At 44.6% G+C, this 19,548-nt stretch overlaps 1 protein-coding gene across 1 annotated transcript; it reads right to left on the bottom strand.

Annotated features, from left to right (window-relative positions):
- Nucleotides 1-1,357: 1,357 nt before the first annotated feature.
- Nucleotides 1,358-19,230, bottom strand: LOC139412265 (kinesin-like protein KIF23). The gene is made up of 23 exons (XM_071159105.1): nt 19,176-19,230; nt 15,670-15,736; nt 15,415-15,543; nt 14,763-14,868; nt 14,517-14,653; nt 14,105-14,223; nt 13,711-13,881; nt 11,522-11,634; nt 11,316-11,437; nt 10,714-10,816; nt 10,211-10,290; nt 9,978-10,097; nt 9,462-9,624; nt 9,121-9,282; nt 8,580-8,746; nt 8,221-8,394; nt 7,587-7,802; nt 6,868-7,119; nt 3,722-3,958; nt 2,370-2,458; nt 1,974-2,052; nt 1,808-1,860; nt 1,358-1,690 (listed from the first exon to the last, which is right to left on the bottom strand). The coding sequence occupies exons 1-23, from the start codon at nt 19,187-19,189 to the stop codon at nt 1,678-1,680; spliced, it is 2,886 nt and encodes a 961-aa protein (XP_071015206.1). The 5' UTR covers nt 19,190-19,230; the 3' UTR covers nt 1,358-1,677.
- Nucleotides 19,231-19,548: the final 318 nt, after the last annotated feature.

Below are 19,548 nucleotides of genomic sequence, written 5' to 3'. Positions count from 1 at the left end.
CCACCTGCTGTTAGTAATGATTATTACAGGAATTCCCTGTAAAGCGCTCCTCGGTGTGCGGCAAACAGTAATGCGTTTGAGTCGTTACATTATACGGCTAAAGTAAGTCATGCAACATTATAGATAAGACACATATATAAAATGTATCTTAAAATATAAATGAACATTAAAATGTGTTCTAATTGTGTGATGGAATTTGACCATGTAGCTCCAATTATACACACACATCCAACATTATACACACATATCAGCTAGCCTACATGGAACGTCTGATGGGCCAGGTTTACAAATACTTCTGAGTCTTGGTGAAATGACTCAGCATACAGAGAAGTGAAATCAGGCAACAACAACAATAACAAAACTGTCTGCCTTTCATCTCTCCAACATTCATACTGCACTCTGGATGGCAATTGTACACAAAACCAATCATTGCATATGTTCTTCCCACAAGAAAGAGGTTTCAACCCATCGACAGTCCAAAAGCAGCCAGATGTAGTGAATATGCCCAGGACCATTCACAACATGCTGGTGGAATGTAACCTGACCAGGAGACTAGCAGAGCGTCTGCAGTGCACAAGACTTTAGCAAGGGGCCCCACAAACTATACAGACTTGCTAGTGAGCGCTTCTGTTTGGCATTTCTCATCAACTGTCAACAGACCGAAGAATGTCAAGCAAACAGTGGCAGCCACATAAAAATGTCAGTTTGTTAGCACAGCATACTGCGTGCCTAGCAAAGTCTTAAAGTGATCCATTCCATTTAAAGAAGGCTGGTGCCTGTGGCTGCCTGGCCGGGGCAAATATAAGTGGATGTGAACTACAAGGACAGCAGTTATTCAGACAGGAGTCTGGCAGTGGCGCTGTTAAGATGGGGAAGGTTGGGTTAGGACATTAGGTAGAGTGTAACACTGTTCCCTCTAACATAACATGCTGACTTAAAAAAATACCTTAATAAAATGCATTTGATAGATTGGTACTCATGTCGTCACACCAAATCTTTTTTGGATGCCAACTGGTTTCAATTGATTATGTTGTTTGGGGCCTGCAGCGCTACATCTACCTCCAAAGCAAGACCTGCCATTCACATGGTTATACAGTAATATAAACAAGGTGGTTAAAGATAATTCTAATTTCTTGATTTATTTTTTTCCCAGTTTTTAAATAGTACATTCCTTCAAAAATACATGTATTTTCAGTCAGACAGAGACTGACCGGCAGGCTTTAGCAAAGTATACAATTGGGGTCGTTGACCTAGCAGCCTTCTACCATTTCTGCAGATTATGTGTGTGAATATTATACAACAACAAGTGCCTTGAAACTGAGAAGAAAAAAAAAGTTACATTTTGTCATCTAAATAGTCTTTGGGTGTGAAAAACCAGTGAAGGAAAGTTTCATAGGTGAAGGTGGTAAGCTATACAATGACACTCTATTCAATGTGATAAGAGAACAAGTTCCCTAAATCATCTAATACAAACCTAATTGAAAATGTCCCTTTTAAGCGACGGTCATGATTAAATACAACTCAGGTCTTGATCATCACCCGTCTAGAAAAACAGTTCTATAAAAAGCTTGACTTTAAGAAACAAGACGCATAGTTTAAAGTGATGGTAAGTTCACTAGTCCAATGCACACAGACAATTCCAGCATAGAAAAAGATGATCTGTCCAGTTCCTACTTCCTACTTCCTGCGTCTGAAAGGGATGGAGAAAAGAGGTGTAATTTGTCATCAGCAGTTGATTAGTCAATAATATGAAAACATGCAATGTTGTCAGTCAAAATCCCTACTGGAATGTGATACAAATTCTCACTTCTGATAGCCATTCTGGAGACCAAGAGCTGAGCTTGTGCTTGCCACTGGTGCCTGTTGGGAGAAAACATTGTATACCTTTATGAGTAGGTATCATTACAATATCTAATAGCCGTTTTACTCCAGCCGAGGTGAATGAGTGATGGACAGTAGTGGGGACAGCTTACCCTGTTCTCTCTGTCGTTCCAATTCATCTTGTTCCCATTATGTTGTCCTGAACCGTCTCCCGATGACCTCCTCTTACGACTTCATGGAACAGAAAATATTCACATCAGGACTCTGAATGACCTACACTAAAAACATAGCCAACTATTATTTCAAGAAGAGGAGACAGTGAGGCAATATGTCCTCATCTCAACAGAAGATGATTTCTGATAGGGTTGCAAAAGTTCTCCAGAAATACCACTTGGAATATTCCTGGAAATAAGCACAAAATACAGAATCATGCAAACAGGATTTCTGGAAACCTAGAAATGTTGGGAAAGTTACCAGAATTTTGCAACGCTACACGCAATCTGTCAAAGTGCCTGCATAATAACTGATGGGTTGGCCAATGGGCATACCTTGAAACAGTTGGGCATTCCTGTCGAAGCGTTTCGATGTCTGTGAACTGCACGGCTTGTCCTCCACCTCTCGTTCTGAACACGTCTCCCTGAAGAGGTAGACAACTATCAGATTAAGAGATGCACCACGCAGAAAGACTCAAAGTGAGGGATACAAATGCATTTCCCTCCACATGTAAATCAGGTACAGTGCATTAGGTAAGTATTCAGACCTCACAACTTTCCCCACATTTTGTTACAGCCTTATTCTAAAAAGGATTAAGAAAAAAAAAACTAAAATCTATACACAATACCCCAAAATGACAAAGAACAGTTTATAAAATTTTAAATAAGTATTCAGACCCTTTGCCACAAGACTCGAAATTGAGCTCAGGTGCATCTTGTTTCCATTGATCATCCTTGAGAAGTTTCTACAACTTGGAGTCCACCTGTTGTAAATTCAATTGATTGGACATGATTTGGAAAGGCGCACACACCTGTGAAGTTTGGAACCACTAAGACTCCAAACTGAGCAATTGGGGGAGAAGAGCCTTTGTCAAGGAGGTGACCAAGAACCTGATGGTAACTCTGAAAGAGCTCCAGAGTTCCTCTGAGGAGATGGGAGAACCTTCCAGAAGGACAACCATCTCTGCAGTACTCCACCAATCAGACCTTTATGGTAGTGGCCAGACGGAAGCCACTCCTCAGTAGAAGGCACAAGACAGCCTGCTTGGAGTTTGCCAAAAGGCACCTAAAGGACTCTCAGACCATGAGAAACAAGATTCTCTGCTCTTATGAAACCAAGATTGAACTCTTTGGCCTGAATGCCAAGAGTCAGATATGGAGAAAACCTGGCACCCTCCCTACGGTGAAGCATGGTGGTGGCAGCATCATGTTGTGGGGATGTTTGTAGCGTCATACCCAAGAAGACGAGGGTGTAATCGCTTCCAAAAAGGTGCAAAGTACCGAGTAAAGGGTCTGAATACTTATGTAAATGTATCCGGAGAATTATTATTATTTTTTTAAATACATCTGCAGAAACCTGGTTTTGCTTTGTCATTATGGGGTATGGTGTCTAGATTGATGAGGGGAAAAACTATTTAATCTACTTTTGAATAAGGTTGTAACGTAACAAAATGTGGAAAAAGTCAAGGGGTCTGAACACTTTCCGAACGCACTGTACATGGCTGTAGCAGTAGAAATCTCTATTTCTGTTTGAAACATTATTACTACGACTCATTGTTCAGGTAGCCAGATCATTCAATAGTAGTCAGCAAGATTCAAACCAAGAAGGTGAAAAAGTCTAAAATATGAGACAGAAACAAGAGAGAGACACCAATTGAGGAAATGGATTTTTCCTTTTTTTTTTTTACCTTGATCAGTTTGGTCTGAATCTCCCCATCGGAGGCAAGCTCCTGATGCGTGAGAACATACTTGTGGCATTTAGACAGAGCTTTCTCGCTGGCCGCTGACACTTTGATTGCATTGGGTATGATTGGCTGCATCACCGTGTCTAAATCCAAATTAGAGAGTGGTTTGTGATCTACCCATCGCTGCCCACCCGCTGAGTGTGAGCGTCTGTGGTGCGGGCGAATCGGTGTCCCCGTGGTCTGGTGGGTCCCATTTAAAACAGGGAGGAAAAGATCAAATCAGGGAATTATTGACAGTTGTGGTGTTAAGGGCCATTGGGTTAGTAGTAGCAGCGTCTATGGCGGACCGGCGACAGGCGTTAGTGTGGGTAGAGTGGGCTGGCAGAACACAGGCGTTAGTGTGGGTAGAGTGGGCTGGCAGAACACAGGCGTTAGTGTGGGTAGAGTGGGCTGGCAGAACATAAAGCCCATGGTTTTGGACAATCCTCTATGCTGTAGAGGTTCAAATAAAAGATATGGAGATAATTTTCTAAAAACCCTTCCTGTAAGCTTGGCTAATAGAAGACCAATGACAAGTATGCTGTAAGTCAATATACAGTGGCAAGTAGGTGAACCCTTTGGAATTACCTGGATTTCTGCATTAATTGGTTTTCAAATTTGATCTGATCTTCATCTAAGTCACAACAATAGACAGTGTGCTTAAACTAATAACTATTGTTTTTTTTGTCTATTTGAATACATCATTTAAACATTCAGTGAGGGTTGGAAAAAGTATGTGAACCCCAAGGCTAATGACTTCTCCAAAAGCTAAATTGGAGTCAGCTAACCTGGAGTCCAATCAATGAGATGTTGGTTAGAGCTGCCTTGCCCTATAAAAAAAAGTTTAAAAAAAAAATAGAGTTTGCTATTCAGAAGAAACATTGCCTGATGTGATCCATGCCTCGAACAAAAGAGATCTCAGAAGACCTAAGATTAAGAATTGTTAACCTGCATAAAGCTGGAAATGGTTACAAAAGTATCTCTAAAAGCCTTGATGTTCATCAGTCCACGGTAAGACAAAATGTCTATAAATGGAGAAAGTTCAGCACTGTTGCTACTCTCCCTAGGAGTGGCAGTCCTGCAAAGATGACTGCCAGAGCACAGCGCAGAATACTCAATGAGGTTAAGAAGAATCCTAGAGTGTCAGCTAAAGACTTCCAGAAATCTCAGGAACATGCTAACATCTGAAGAGTCCAAAAGACTACTTGGATGTTCCACAGCGCTACTGGCAAAATATTCTGTGGACAGATGAAACTAAAGTTGTTTGGAAGGAACACACAACACTATGTGTGGAGAAAAAAAATATGCACAGCAACATGAAAACCTCATCCCAACTGTAAAGTATGGTGAAGGGAGCCTCATGGTTTGATGCTGCTTTTCTGCCTCAGGGCCTGGACAGCTTGCTATCAGACAGAACAATTAACTCAAGTTATCAAGACTTGTTGCAGGAGAATGTAAGGCTATCTGTCTGCCAATTGAAGGTCAACAGAAGTTGGGTGATGCAACAGGACAACGACCCAAAACACAGAAGTAAATCAACAACAGAATGGCTTCAACAGAAGAAAATACACCTTCTGGTCTGGCCCAGTCAGAGTCCTGACCTCAACCTGATTGAGATGCAGTGGCATGACCTCAAGAGAGCAGTTCACACCAGACATCACAAGAATATGTCTGAACTGAAACAGTTTTGTAAAGAGGAATGTTCCAAAATTCCTCCTGACCGTTGTGCAGGTCTGAGCCGCAACTACAGAAAACATTTGGTTGAGGTTATTGCTTCCAAAGGAGGGTCAACCAGTTATTAAATCTAAGGGTTCACATACTTTTCCCACCCCGCACTGTGAATGTGTACAGTGTGTTCAATGAAAAGTATAATTGTTTGTGTTAAAGCAGACGGTTGTATATATGATCAATTTATGCAGAAATCCAGGTATTTCACATACTTTCTCTTGCCACTGTATATACACATTAGCTGCCAACATTATGATTGAAACCAGGTTAGATATGAGTTTTACAGCAGCAATCTACAGCATTATGAATGGATTGTTTCATAAGAGTATTATTAGTACTTGGTAGTTGATTAGGATCCCCATTAGCTTAAGCAGCTACTCTTCCTGGGGTACACAAATAGTCTGAGGAGATGTGTGAATATTGTATATGTGAAAGTGCTGAAAAATGTTACCTACTGTAGATAATACAGCCTGCACTAGGGGACATGGTAACATAACATGGGAGGATGATAAATGTGATGAGAGGACACCCTGGTTATCAGTCCTGTGGTGGCCATTACAGACAACCAAACACATACATCAAGCAGCTATTGATGCAATTCTGCAGGTTGATTATTTAAGGATCTACAAGCATAGCAGAACTAGCTACGGTACATCTACACACATACGAACACACAGATTAAAGCCTACAGGACTACATGCATAGCAGATCTAACTACTGTGATGATACCAGCATCGCAATTTTTTGTTTCCATGGCAAAAATTAAAACACGAAACAGACCAAACTCTTCGGGCTTTAAAAATCTGCTATATGGTAATATTGTGTTTAGTTTTCTTGCCATGATACTAACGAGTATCGATACTGGTATCAGCCTGGTCCTAATAGCTAGCACATGTACAGTAGGTAAGTATACAAACCAAGCAGCTACAGTTCTATCCGGGTCTAGGGTGTAGTTCTATCCGGGTCTAGTTCTATCCTCGGGTGTCGTTCTATCCTCGGGTCTAGGGTGTCGTTCTATCCTCGGGTCTAGGGTGTCGTTCTATCCTCGGGTCTAGGGTGTCGTTCTATCCTCGGGTCTAGGGTGTCGTTCTATCCTCGGGTCTAGGGTGTAGTTCTATCCTCGGGTCTAGGGTGTAGTTCTATCCTCGGGTCTAGGGTGTAGTTCTATCCTCGGGTCTAGGGTGTAGTTCTATCCGGGTCTAGGGTGTAGTTCTATCCGGGTCTAGGGTGTAGTTCTATCCGGGTCTACAAGCACGGCAGATCCAGCTACTTAAAGTTTACCTCCTGATTTCCAAGACACAGATTAAGCCAAAAGCAGGACTATTGCTTCATCTTTGTCTGAGAAACCAGTCCCTTAGAGTGAAATTCTAACACACACTAACCCTCGAGCTTGACTCTACGTCTAGCCCATGTGTGTGGCTGGGGCCCGGAGCCTCTGTCTCAGGGGCCCATCGATGGCCTCTCCTGCGGCCCACACTGCTGCTTCCGTATGGGGTCGCTGTTCCGTACGCGCCGGGTGTCCCGGGAGGGTCCCTACCTATGGGGAACCTCTGCTCCCACTCAGAGATGACGGAGGCTACTGAGAGACTACCAGCAGAGGAGGGTGGGAGGGGGTGGCACTGAGCTGTGCTGACCTGGGGGTGGTAGCAGGAGGGAGTCTGGGAGTATTATATGAAGACTGTAGCATCTCCAACAGTGTAGATAACATTGTAACAAATAGAACCAACACAATGCCCTGTTCTACATGACAGACAAATCATATCTGTTCTACAGCATACAAGTTTCTATCTGAACACTGTAATGTCACAAATGTCAGCAGCGTGAAACAGAGGACAACACATGCAGGTGGCCAGTAACGGTGAGAGAGCAGAGTAATAGTACATGTGGTCTGATGACACAGCACCTGCTTAGTAGACAGACTCATACATCTTCAACCCACCATGCAACACAACAGTCCATCAACATTAGAATAGTTCCACAGTCAATATCCATTACAATAACGTCAAATCAATCATTTATAGATGGAGATGGAGAGAGAATGACAGAGCGAGGGGGAGACGGAGAGATGCGAGAGGGAGAAAGCGATGCAGTAACAACTCACGGGCAGTGGCGAGCGAGATCTCTTCTCAGGGGCGCGAGGCTGGTCCTTCTCCCGGGAGTTCCTCTGGGGCTTGTCTGGGGGTGGTGGGGGACGCTGCTGCTCTGAGGTGGCGCTGTTGTTGCTCTCGGATACGATGGCCTTCAGCTGCTTCAGCTTCTCATCCTTCACCCACAGCTTGTTCTGCATCTCCAGCTGCTTGGCGTTCACACGACGCTCCTGAGGTCGCAAGAGGAAGACCAATGTTAACTACACAACTTCAACTAAATGTAAGTAGCACTGAACTACAATAACCACCACACCTACCGTCAACTATGTTTATGACCCACAGTCTGGGGTTAGTGACCCCCTCACAGTCTGGGGTTAGTGACCCCCTCACAGTCTGGGGTTAGTGACCCCCTCACAGTCTGGGGTTAGTGACCCCCTCACAGTCTGGGGTCAGTGACCCCCTCACAGTCTGGGGTTAGTGACCCCCTCACAGTCTGGGGTTAGTGACCCCCTCACAGTCTGGGGTTAGTGACCCCCTCACAGTCTGGGGTTAGTTAGCAGCTTAGTGACCAGATCTATTGAAAGAGTGGAGGGAGGGCTGAGTGATTAGAGGGAGGGCTGGGGGGGAGGAGGGTAACACTCCACTTACACACTCCTTCTCCCACTGGTGTTTGGTGTCAGACACCATGCCCTGCATGCGCGCCTCCATGCGCTTCCTCTCGGACAGCTCCCGCTGCAGCCTCTGCTCACGGCTCTCCAGCTCCTGCTGCAGCGACCGCTTGTCCCCCTCATAGATATTGGTGGTCTTCTGAAGAATGTCAATCTGAGAGGGGTGGGCATAATGTAAAAAGTTCAGGATCATTTTCTAAATGAGTTCAATTAGGATGTACGAATGCATGGGTTTCTGTGAAATGTAGCTGAGGAGAGGCGGGGGGGAGGAGAGAACGAGGCGGGGGGGTGGGCGAGAACGAGGTGGGGGAGAGGAGAGATGGAGGAATGAGACTTCACCTTGTATTCCAGCATTTTGGATTTCTTCTCCAGCCGATCCATCTCATTCTTCTGGTTGAACATGATCTTGTCCTTCTCCCCTAGTTTACCCCGCTGTTCTTGGATAAAGTTCTCCTTGGCCACCAGATGGCCATCAAACTCCTGGAGCATGGATTTCAGTGTGTTGGCTGTTGGTAAGGGGGGCAAGGAATGGAAATGAATCCATTGGTACAAATGTAACTTTACTCTTGTCCACTAAAGGTAGACAATATGTTTACACTAACTAAACATTTACGTATAGCAAAACATGCCCCAAGAAAAGCCAGATAAACATCAAAAGACAATGATTCATTTAAACAGAGGACGTCTATGACATTTCAAACGATAGGAGACTAAATGTGCAGCTCTAAAGCCCTTAAGACGTTGCTGAAGCAGCAGCTACTCTTCCTGGAGTCAACACAGAACATTAACAGACAACAGAACTACAGTACATACATTTAAAATAGGAGGTCCTGTACTGACAAAATACCCTTAATTAGGTCTATAGTGGCCTGGTCCGTACCAGTTCTGGTGTACTGCTCAGTGATCATCTGGCGGATGCGGTGCCTCCTCTCCAGCACCTCTATGAGGCGGGGCAGGATCTGCTCATCGGTGGGGTCCACCAACTCACAGGCAGGCAGGGCCGGCAGGCTGTCCAGGAGCTGGTTCAGCACCGAGCCATCCTCTGGAAGATCAGTGAAGAACAGATTAACTTGACTTAACATTAGTGCTGGCTGAGGTGGTGGTCATGTTATAACCATCCAATGTACAATCAGATGCTTTAAAATGAGATGTGAAAGCATTCCTGCTTTGTAGCTAGCTAGCTAGATATATCTCTGTGTGTGATTATGTGTGTGTACATACCGGTGTTGTTGGATCCCCCAGGGCGCTCCTCCTGGCGTCGTGACAACTCGTCTCTGAAGGCCTGGTTCCGGTGTCTCCGCCCTGCCGCCAGGCTGCAAATGGGCCTGTCCACCGGCCGCGCCACCTCAACCTCCTGGGTCAACTCCGCAAAGCGCATGACCAACTGAAGAACACACACACGGTTACGTCTGGTTGATATTTCCCTTACTTAGGGCTTGGGATCTAACTCAGATCAGTTACCATGGTTTCTTGGGGCTGTTATTGGGCTCTAACTCAGATCAGTTACCATGGTTTCTTGGGGCTGTTATTGGGATCTAACTCAGATCAGTTACCATGGTTTCTTGGGGCCGTTATTGGGATCTAACTCAGATCAGTTACCATGGTTTCTTGGGGCTGTTATTGGGATCTAACTCAGATCAGTTACCATGGTTTCTTAGGGCTGTTATTGGGCTCTAACTCAGATCAGTTACCATGGTTTCTTAGGGCTGTTATTGGGCTCTAACTCAGATCAGTTACCATGGTTTCTTCATAGTCGTCAGCTTTAGGGTTGACACACACAACCATGCGGACTTTCCCTTCACCGTCAAAATAGTTCTTGAACAGATGAGTGACTTTAGAGTCTCTGTAAGGAACCATCTGAAACAAAAACACACAGTATCAGTGTGTTACTTTATGACATAATATCAGTGCTCGACTCATCTGGTCTACAGTTTTATCAAGTACACAGAGATTCATTCAAAATGACCAACCCGGTTTGTTCCACACATCTGGTTCTCTCGGAGGACTTCTATACAGGTGCGTAAGGTCATCAGGGACTGGTTGATGTTGCCTGGGGAAAGAGTGGAGATGGCAGGTAAAGATGGGTGCATGTTGTGAAGTCAGTAGGTCAGTACTAGTCTGGGTACCAGTCTGTTTAGCCATGATTCCACTCCTGTCATGCTAAACATGTGGCATATGACACAGAGCACAAGGAGTGGAATGTGAGCTAAACAGACTGGTCACCAGGCTAGGTCAGTGGTGCTGTTAGACAAACAGAATGTTAGCTAAACAGACTGGTCCCCAGGCTAGGTCAGTGGTGCTGTTAGACAAACAGAATGTTAGCTGAACAGACTGGTCCCCAGGCTAGGTCAGTGGTGCTGTTAGACAAACAGAATGTTAGCTGAACAGACTGGTCCCCAGGCTAGGTCAGTGGTGCTGTTAGACAAACAGAAAAGTAAAGGACTTTTCTATGGGTCCTACGTTGTCAGCTCACCTGCTTCCCGGAGACGGCTGCCCTCTGCTTTAGTCCTGCTGGTGCGTTCACTCCCTGCCAGGTCCACCAGACACAGCTGGCTGACAGTCACCTGGTTCTTGTCCTGTAACACAGCCAGGCTATCAGAGGCTAGGCTATCAGAGCACTAGTTGACGTCCATGTGGTCCAGTGATAGTTGTTAGCATGCCTGCTCTGCATTGGGTCTTCTAGTGAAACATACATAAGCTAACACAGCGTCTACTAGTGACGGAGCAACATATATATATTGTGCTAGCTCACATAGTATTTAAAGGATGTTTGTGTTTGTTATCTTAAGGTTAGGTCAAGGCAGGGATGGAGAGTACGCCAAGCCACTGAGCCCAGGTCACACCAGGCTGGTAGAACATTTTCCCAACTAGCCTCCCGGCTAGTGACATTTTGTATTTTCAGATATCGCATGGCACAGATATTAAACCCAGGCTACTAAAAATTGTGGTGTACTAGCCTGGCTGGCCAGTGCCCAAAATCCTTGTTCCATCCCTGGGTCAAGGTAGTGGATTTTGTCTTCACTTCTATATGAAGAACTGTATCGGCAACATATAAAGATGCAAGGTTCAAGTCACCTGCAGAATGTGGTCTCCATCTGCGTCCAGCGGAGCTTGTGCCAGTTTGACAATAAACACACTGTGAGAGCGACTGGACTCGCGGTTCAGCTGAGTATCGGCAATCCTCCTTTTCTTTTGGCCTGGACAGAAGTAAATACTGTAGACTAATACAGAGGGGGAAAAAATAGTTTTCCTTCAAAAGAAATGACTAAAATCCCACTCACCCCGCCAAAACACTTCGAAGGCTTCCTCTGTGGACTTCACCTCGACCTCTGTGCATCCCGACACATACATGTTGTGGTTCTGGTCCTCACGTAAAATCTTTGATTGAGGCGGTCTGCAACCGTGGAGAGCAACAATACGGTTAACCACCACACAGCCTACAACAAATAAACCAGACTATAACCACAAGCAAAAAGTCAACATGACGATGTTAAAATAACGGTTATGACTGTTCAAAACAGTCAAGGGGTAAAAGACATGCATTATGTCAAGCTTCCCAGCCGCAGCACAGATCAGTTTCCCCACAGCCATTCAGGGACGTGTTAACACCAATCTCATGATAATCAGCAGAGTTTAAAAACACTACCTCTACAAAGGCAACCAGAGACAGAGGGATAAAAGCAATACGACATGTTTAAATGTATATACTATATAATAACACCACATACCATACGCATTATATGCAGGGTTCTAGATTGGGAGGGGATGATGGTACCATACGCAGTATATGCAGGGTTCTAGATTGGGAGGGGATGATGGTACCATACGCATTACACGCAGGGTTCTAGATTGGGAGGGGATGATGGTACCATACGCATTACACGCAGGGTTCTAGATTGGGAGGGGATGATGGTACCATACGCATTACACGCAGGGTTCTAGATTGGGAGGGGATGATGGTACCATACGCAGTATATGCAGGGTTCTAGATTGGGAGGGGATGATGGTACCATACGCATTATATGCAGGGTTCTAGATTGGGAGGGGATGATGGTACCATACGCATTACACGCAGGGTTCTAGATTGGGAGGGGATGATGGTACCATACGCATTACACGCAGGGTTCTAGATTGGGAGGGGATGATGGTACCATACGCATTACACGCAGGGTTCTAGATTGGGAGGGGATGATGGTACCATACGCATTACATGCAGGGTCCCTACATTGGGAGGGGATGATGGTACCATACGCATTACACGCAGGGTTCTAGATTGGGAGGGGATGATGGTACCATACGCATTACACGCAGGGTTCTAGATTGGGAGGGGATGATGGTACCATACGCATTACACGCAGGGTTCTAGATTGGGAGGGGATGATGGTACCATACATATTACACGCAGGGTTCCTACATTGGAAGGGGATGATGGTACCATATGCATTACACATTATACACATTACATGCAGTAGGGTGATGGTACCATACGCATTACACCTACATTGGGAGGGGATGTAGTGGAGGGATGATGGTACCATACACATTATACACAGGGTCCCTACATTGGGAGGGGATGTAGTGGAGGGATGATGGTACCATACACATTATACACAGGGTCCCTACATTGGGAGGGGATGATGGTACCATACGCATTACACGCAGGGTTCTAGATTGGGAGGGGATGATGGTACCATACACATTATACACAGGGTTCCTACATTGGGAGGGGATGATGGTACCATATGCATTATACACAGGGTCCCTACATTGGGAGGGGATGTAGTGGAGGGATGATGGTACCATACACATTATACACAGGGTTCCTACATTGGGAGGGGATGATGGTACCATTTGCATTATACACAGGGTCCCTACATTGGGAGGGGATGTAGTGGAGGGATGATGGTACCATACACATTATACACAGGGTTCCTACATTGGGAGGGGATGTAGTGGAGGGATGATGGTACCATACACATTATACACAGGGTCCCTACATTGGGAGGGGATGTAGTGGAGGGATGATGGTACCATACACATTATACACAGGGTCCCTACATTGGGAGGGGATGTAGTGGAGGGATGATGGCTAGATAATTCTGCCATGTTTCTCTACGTTTAAACTGTATACACTTAGCCTGGGACCAGATATATGAAACTGCTTCAAAGGTGAAACAAAGCTAGTTGATCAGTGTGGTCCCAGGCTAGTTTCACACTGACCACGTACATCAACTCAGGGTTCTGTAGAGGTGTGCCTCCACCGGGTCGCCTAACAAAACATTTCACATCTCTAACCTACAATACATCTTACATTGACTGGTGCATTCTGAACACTAAAATTAACTGTAGAAGATACAAATGACAGGAAAGACCACTCTGGCAGAATGATTTACTGGTCTCCCTTTACATATCTTTTTCATTAAATTACACAAAAATACATAACTACTGGTAACACGAAGCCTGGACTTACTTGGGTCGTATGGGGTCTATTGGCGTGTCTTCCAGCAGATCGTAGATGTAGTTATTGTATATTTCTATGTAGGATACAAACACACTGTAGCAGCTGTCCTCGTCAACTCCCTCACATTTGCAAGCCTCCTCTGGACTGATCATGTCTGCGAACTCTGGGTCAGGTTTTTGCCTTAAGGACAGAACCAACACAAAACCTCAGTCTCAAACCAACTTCAACAATCAAGAAAGTGCCATTTCCAATATCATTTCAACAGGTTGTCTTTATGTCATCCAAATAGTCTCTGAAACACTAAAATCAATGCATGAAAGATGTCAATAACCTAGCATTTACATCTGAGGGTGATCACAAATGTGTGCAGGAAACATGTTTGGCTTATAAAACCCATGCATACTTCGAGGACGGTGTTTTGGGCACGGTGGACTGTTGATTTGATTCTCTCTTCTGTCTCTCCAGGAGAGCGTCCACCTGACCTTGGATCTCCATGCCATTCTTGTCGTCCGTCCTAAACACCTGCGAGATTGAACATTTGAAAGCTAGACGTATAGGGATTAGCGCCCAATTTAACACTTGGAGAACCTGAAATTCAAATAGTAAAATAATACTGGCTTTTTTGCACATATTTGCTGTTGAATAAAAAGGCCAACTCAAAGGTAAGTCTCTCACAAGCACTTGATTGGCTAGTGCACCAACACATTCAGTTCAATGTATACATCTCTGATGAAAAGACAAGGACAAAAGCATACAATGATGCTCTGTAGGAACAGAGTTGTACACCCAGAGATATGACAGAAAATAAGTCTTACAAATCTCTTGGCCTGTAATGGACCGATGCTGTTGAATAGCATGTCCAGAGAGCGGGGGAGGAGACCACCTTCTCCAGGAGAGCCTGTCATGGTAAACGTCTTTCCACTGCCTGTGACGCCATAAGTGAAAAGCAATCCTATGCACAGCAAAGAAAAACAAAAATCACCGCTCAACACCCTGTCGAAAACGAATACTTTAAAAACGTGTGCGTTATTAAAAATAAATGAGCAGTTTCGCTCACTTACCATTCTTGCAGTGAATGAGGTCATCCACAAGTGGTTTGGCAACATCCTCAAACAACTCTATTTGGGAGGTTTGAATTCCAAACACTTTTTTAAAGGAGTACTGAGTCTGAAAGAAAGCACGTTCATTATGAGATGACATCATAGAGAGACGGTCTATGAAAGAAAACACCATTATGAGATGACATCATAGAGACGGTCTATGAAAGAAAACACCATTATGAGATGACATCATAGAGAGAGAGAGAGTCTGAAAGAACACGTTTATTATGAGATGACATCATAGAGAGACGGTCTATGAAAGAAAACACCATTATGAGATGACATCATAGAGACGGTCTATGAAAGAAAACACTATTATGAGATGACATCATAGAGAGAGAGAGAGTCTGAAAGAACACGTTTATTATGAGATGACATCATAGAGACGGTCTATGAAAGAAAACACCATTATGAGATGACATCATAGAGAGAGAGAGAGTCTGAAAGAACACGTTTATTATGAGATGACATCATAGAGAGAGAGAGAGTCTGAAAGAACACGTTTATTATGAGATGACATCATAGAGAGACAGTCTATGAAAGAACACGTTCATTATGAGATGACACAGGAAGACGCATCATAGAGAGAGATGTAATGTAGTTACACCTGTACCTCTTTGTATTCCCCATTGCGGTTGGCTTTGATGCCATCAGGAGCATGCAGCTGAATGGTGGTGCTGCTGATCATTTCAATACAACACTCCTCATCTGTAGCTCCTAAAGGGCGGATACGGCAGTACACCTGCACACAGCAAATCACCACACTGTAAGACGTGTCATTCATTAGCTACGTATACATTATTTAGTCATTATCAACTTGCTTTTAGTAACTATTAATTGAGGTGACAGCTGACAGTGACCAACTTACACCAACTGGGTCTTTTTGTGTGTGGGATGTTTTCTTCAGGGGTGGCCTCCGTGGAGTTTTGCCCTTTCTGTGAAATGAATGAGGGGCATTTAGAGGTTGAGTAGCTACAGTACATTTACACAGTGATGGACTCGGAGAAAGTGGCTGAAAAAACAAAACAAAACACTGCAACAAGACATGGCTAGCATAACTAACACAGTTAGCTACAAATCCAGAAGACAGCAGATCCGACCCGCTTGCTTACAGCTGCACTAGGGTCAGACAGGGTTCCTGTGTAGATTAACATTTCAGTTAGTGCTAAACACAGCTGCTAGAATTCTGACTAGAACCACAAAACGTGATCATATTACTCCAGTGCTAAGCCTCTCTACACTGGCTACCTGTTAAGGCTAGGGCTGATTTCAAGGTTTTACTGCTAACCTACAAAGCAGTACCTGGGCTTGCTCCTACCCATCTTTCCAATTTGGTCCTGCCACACAGTCACAAGACGCAGGCCTCCCTACTGTCCCTAGAACATCTAAGCAAACAGCTGGAGGCAGGGCTTTCTCCTATAGAGATCCATTTTTATGGAATGGTCTGCCTATTCATTGTGAGAGACACAGACTCCGTCTCAACCTTTAAGTCGTTATTGAAGACCCACCTCTTCAGTAGGTCCTATGACTGAGTGTAGTCTGGCCCAGGAGCGAAGGTGAACAGAAAAGCACTGGAGCAACAAATCGCACTTGCTGTCTCTGTCTGGCCGGTTCCCCTCTCTCCACTGGGATTCTCTGCATCAAACCTTAGTGGTGTGGGGGCTGTGCCTTGTCAAAGTGGGAGGGGTTATATCCTGCCTGTTTGGCCGAGCATGCAGGTATCGTCGGACGGGGCCACAGTGTCTTCCGACCCCTCCGGTCTCAGCCTCCCATATTTATGCTGCAATAGTTTATGTGTCGGGGGGCTAGGGTCAGTCTGTTATATCTGGAGTATTTCTCCTGTCTGAATTTAAGTGTGCTCTCTCTAATCCTCTCTCGGAGGACCTGAGCCCTAGGACCATGCCTCAGGACTACCTGGCCTGATGACTCCTTGCTGTCAGAGACCTGGCCAGGTGGTGCCAGAATAACAACCTATCCCTCAACGTAACCAAGACTAAGGAGATTATTGTGGACTACAGGAAAAGGAGGACCGAGCACGTCCCCATTCTCATCGATGGGGCTGTAGTGGAGCAGGTTGAGAGCTTCATGTTCCTTGGTGTCGACATCAACAAACTAGAATGGTCCAAACACACCAAGACAGTCGTGAAGAGGGCACGACAAAGCCTATTCCCCCTCAGGAAACTAAAAAGATTTGGCATGGGTCCTGAGATCCTCAAAAAGGTTCTACAGCTGCAACATTGAGAGCACTGGTTGGATCGCTGCATGGTATGGCAATTGCTCGGCCTCTGACCGCAAGGCACTACAGAGGGTAGTGTGTACAGCCCAGTACATCACTGGGACTAAGCTGCCTGCCATCCAGGACCTCTACACCAGGCTGTGTCTGAGGAAGGCCCTAAGAATTGTCAAAGACCCCAGCCATAGACTGTTCTCTAGGACAAAAAGGCTTCTCAACAGTTTTTACCCCCAAGCCATAAGACTCCTGAACAGGTAATCAAATGGCTACCCGGACTATTTGCATTGTTTGCCCCCAACCCCTCTTTTTACAGTGCTGCTACTCTGTTTATCATATATGCATAGTCACGTTAACTATACATTCATGTACATACTACCTCAATTGGGCCGACTAACCAGTGCTCCCGCACATTGGCTAACCTGGCTATCTGCATTGTGTCCCGCCACCCACCAACCCCTCTTTTACATACTGCTACTCTCTGTTCATTATATATGCATAGTCACTTTAACCATATCTACATACTACCTCAATTAGCCTGACTAACCGGTGTCTGTATGTAGCCGCGCTACTGTATATAGCCTGTCTATTTACTGTTGTTTTATTTCTTTACTTACCTATTGTTCAATAATTTTTTGCACTATTGGTTAGAGCCTCTAAGTAAGCATTTCACTGTAAGGTCTACACCGGTTGTATTCTGCACACGTGACAAATAAACTTTGATTTGTCCCCAGTCCACCTGGTCATGCTGCTGCTCCAGTTTCAACTGTTCTGCCTGCGGCTATGGAACCCTGACCTGTTCACTAGATGTGCTACCTGTCCCAGACCTGCTGTTATCAACTCTCTAGAGACAGCAGGAGCGGTAGAGATTGTTTTTTATATAACCTTTATTTAACCAGGTAGGCCGGTTGAGAACAAGTTTACAACTGCGACCTGGCCGCAGTTGTAAAGCAGTGCGACAAAAAACAGAGTTACACATGGAATAAACAAACGTACAGCCAACAACACAATAGAAAAGGTCTACTATATACAGTGTGTGCAAATGAGAAGATTAGGGAGGTAAGGCAATAAATAGGCCGTAGTGACGAAGTAATTACAATTTAGCAATTAAACACTGGAGTGATAGATACTCTGAATGATCGGCTATGAAAAGCCAACTGACATTTACTCCTGAGGTGCTGACCTGTTGCACCCTCTACAACCACCATGATTATTATTATTTGACCCGGATGGTCCTTTATGAACATTTCAACATCTTGGCCATGTTCTGTTATAACCTCCACCTGGTTTCGGCCTTTCTAGGGAGTTTTTCCTAGCCACTGCTTCTACATCTGCATGGCTTGCTGTTTTGGGTTTTAGGCTGGTTTCTGTACAGCACTTTGTGATAATCTGATGTAAAAAAGGGCCTTAGAAATACATTTGATTAATTGACCATGGAGTCAGCGCCAGATGTTTCTCGGAAAACTGTCCATTTCGTTTTCATGCTAGGTAGCAGAAGCCACAGCAGTCATTTTGGACTGGCAGTGTCAGCCAATGAACTCCTTTTCTTGTTCAACTTGACATGCCATTCCATAATGGCCGATGTGGCTACTACTAGCTAGCATTAGGACAGATGGCAGTTTACTTAAAACTAACCGTTGTTCAATCTTATCGGTGTAACTATTGGGATAATGGGACAATTCGGAGTACAAGGTATTTCTTCATTCCTGCATTGAGGTACCTTTCCGATATATCTTGCACTGTTTCCTAGTGCATTAAGCCACACAGTTAGCCTGTCAGACCCTGGTGTAGCTGTAAGCAAGCGGGTCGGATCTGCTGGCTACAAAATCAGCCCACCCTTCAGAAAAGTATACATGTTCAAGTCAAACTCGCAAACTGGCGTCTCAATTTATTGTGTTGGCTAACGTCTATGCATTATGTCGGAGTAGCTTGCTAAACTGGCGAACATTACATTCCACATGATACTTAGATATCACGCCATTGTGGCTAGTTAGTTATCAATGCAGGTTATCTGCCGGTTTAGTTAGCTAGAAGGCTAAAATGCTAACTGCTGGCTACCTTGTTCGCTATCGTTATTAAACTCCTTACGAATACAACCACAATCGTTAACGAATGGAAACGTTCCATAATAGTATTGTACTTACGCAGGTCTTTGCATTTTTAATGTTGCCTTTGTTTATCTTTCCCCTTAAGTTCGATGAGCTGCTTCAGTTTTTGAAAATTCCCTCTCGTGTGACGTCACGTAGGTGTTGGTGGTTTTGCGCCAATAAAAACGCAGACAGCTTAATCATTATGCGAAGGAAGCCCCGCCCCCACAGTTGTGTCGCCCCAAAGTACCTTCTTATCTGCCCTGACCGAACATATAGGATGAGCTGAGTGTGTGCTGCACACTTCTGCATTATATGTTAGGAATAAAACTAACCATATCTTCAATAATCATTCAATAAAAAACAATATTGTGTACAACGTATTTTTCAAGAAGATTGTGCGCCTATGATAAAATCCAAAGTGATCCTC

This window comes from Oncorhynchus clarkii, chromosome 6 (assembly GCF_045791955.1).
Source record: "Oncorhynchus clarkii lewisi isolate Uvic-CL-2024 chromosome 6, UVic_Ocla_1.0, whole genome shotgun sequence".
NCBI lineage: Eukaryota > Metazoa > Chordata > Actinopteri > Salmoniformes > Salmonidae > Oncorhynchus > Oncorhynchus clarkii.
The sequence above is the reverse complement of the archived record's forward strand: the minus strand, read 5'-3'. Positions and strand labels throughout refer to the sequence as shown.

Coding starts and splice junctions, on each gene's coding strand:
- LOC139412265 (XM_071159105.1), bottom strand. Junction 14,869..15,414: donor GCAATGGGGAATACAAAGAG/GTACAGGTGTAA, acceptor GCTTTCTTTCAG/ACTCAGTACTCCTTTAAAAA. Junction 8,395..8,579: donor CCAAAATGCTGGAATACAAG/GTGAAGTCTCAT, acceptor CACCCCTCTCAG/ATTGACATTCTTCAGAAGAC.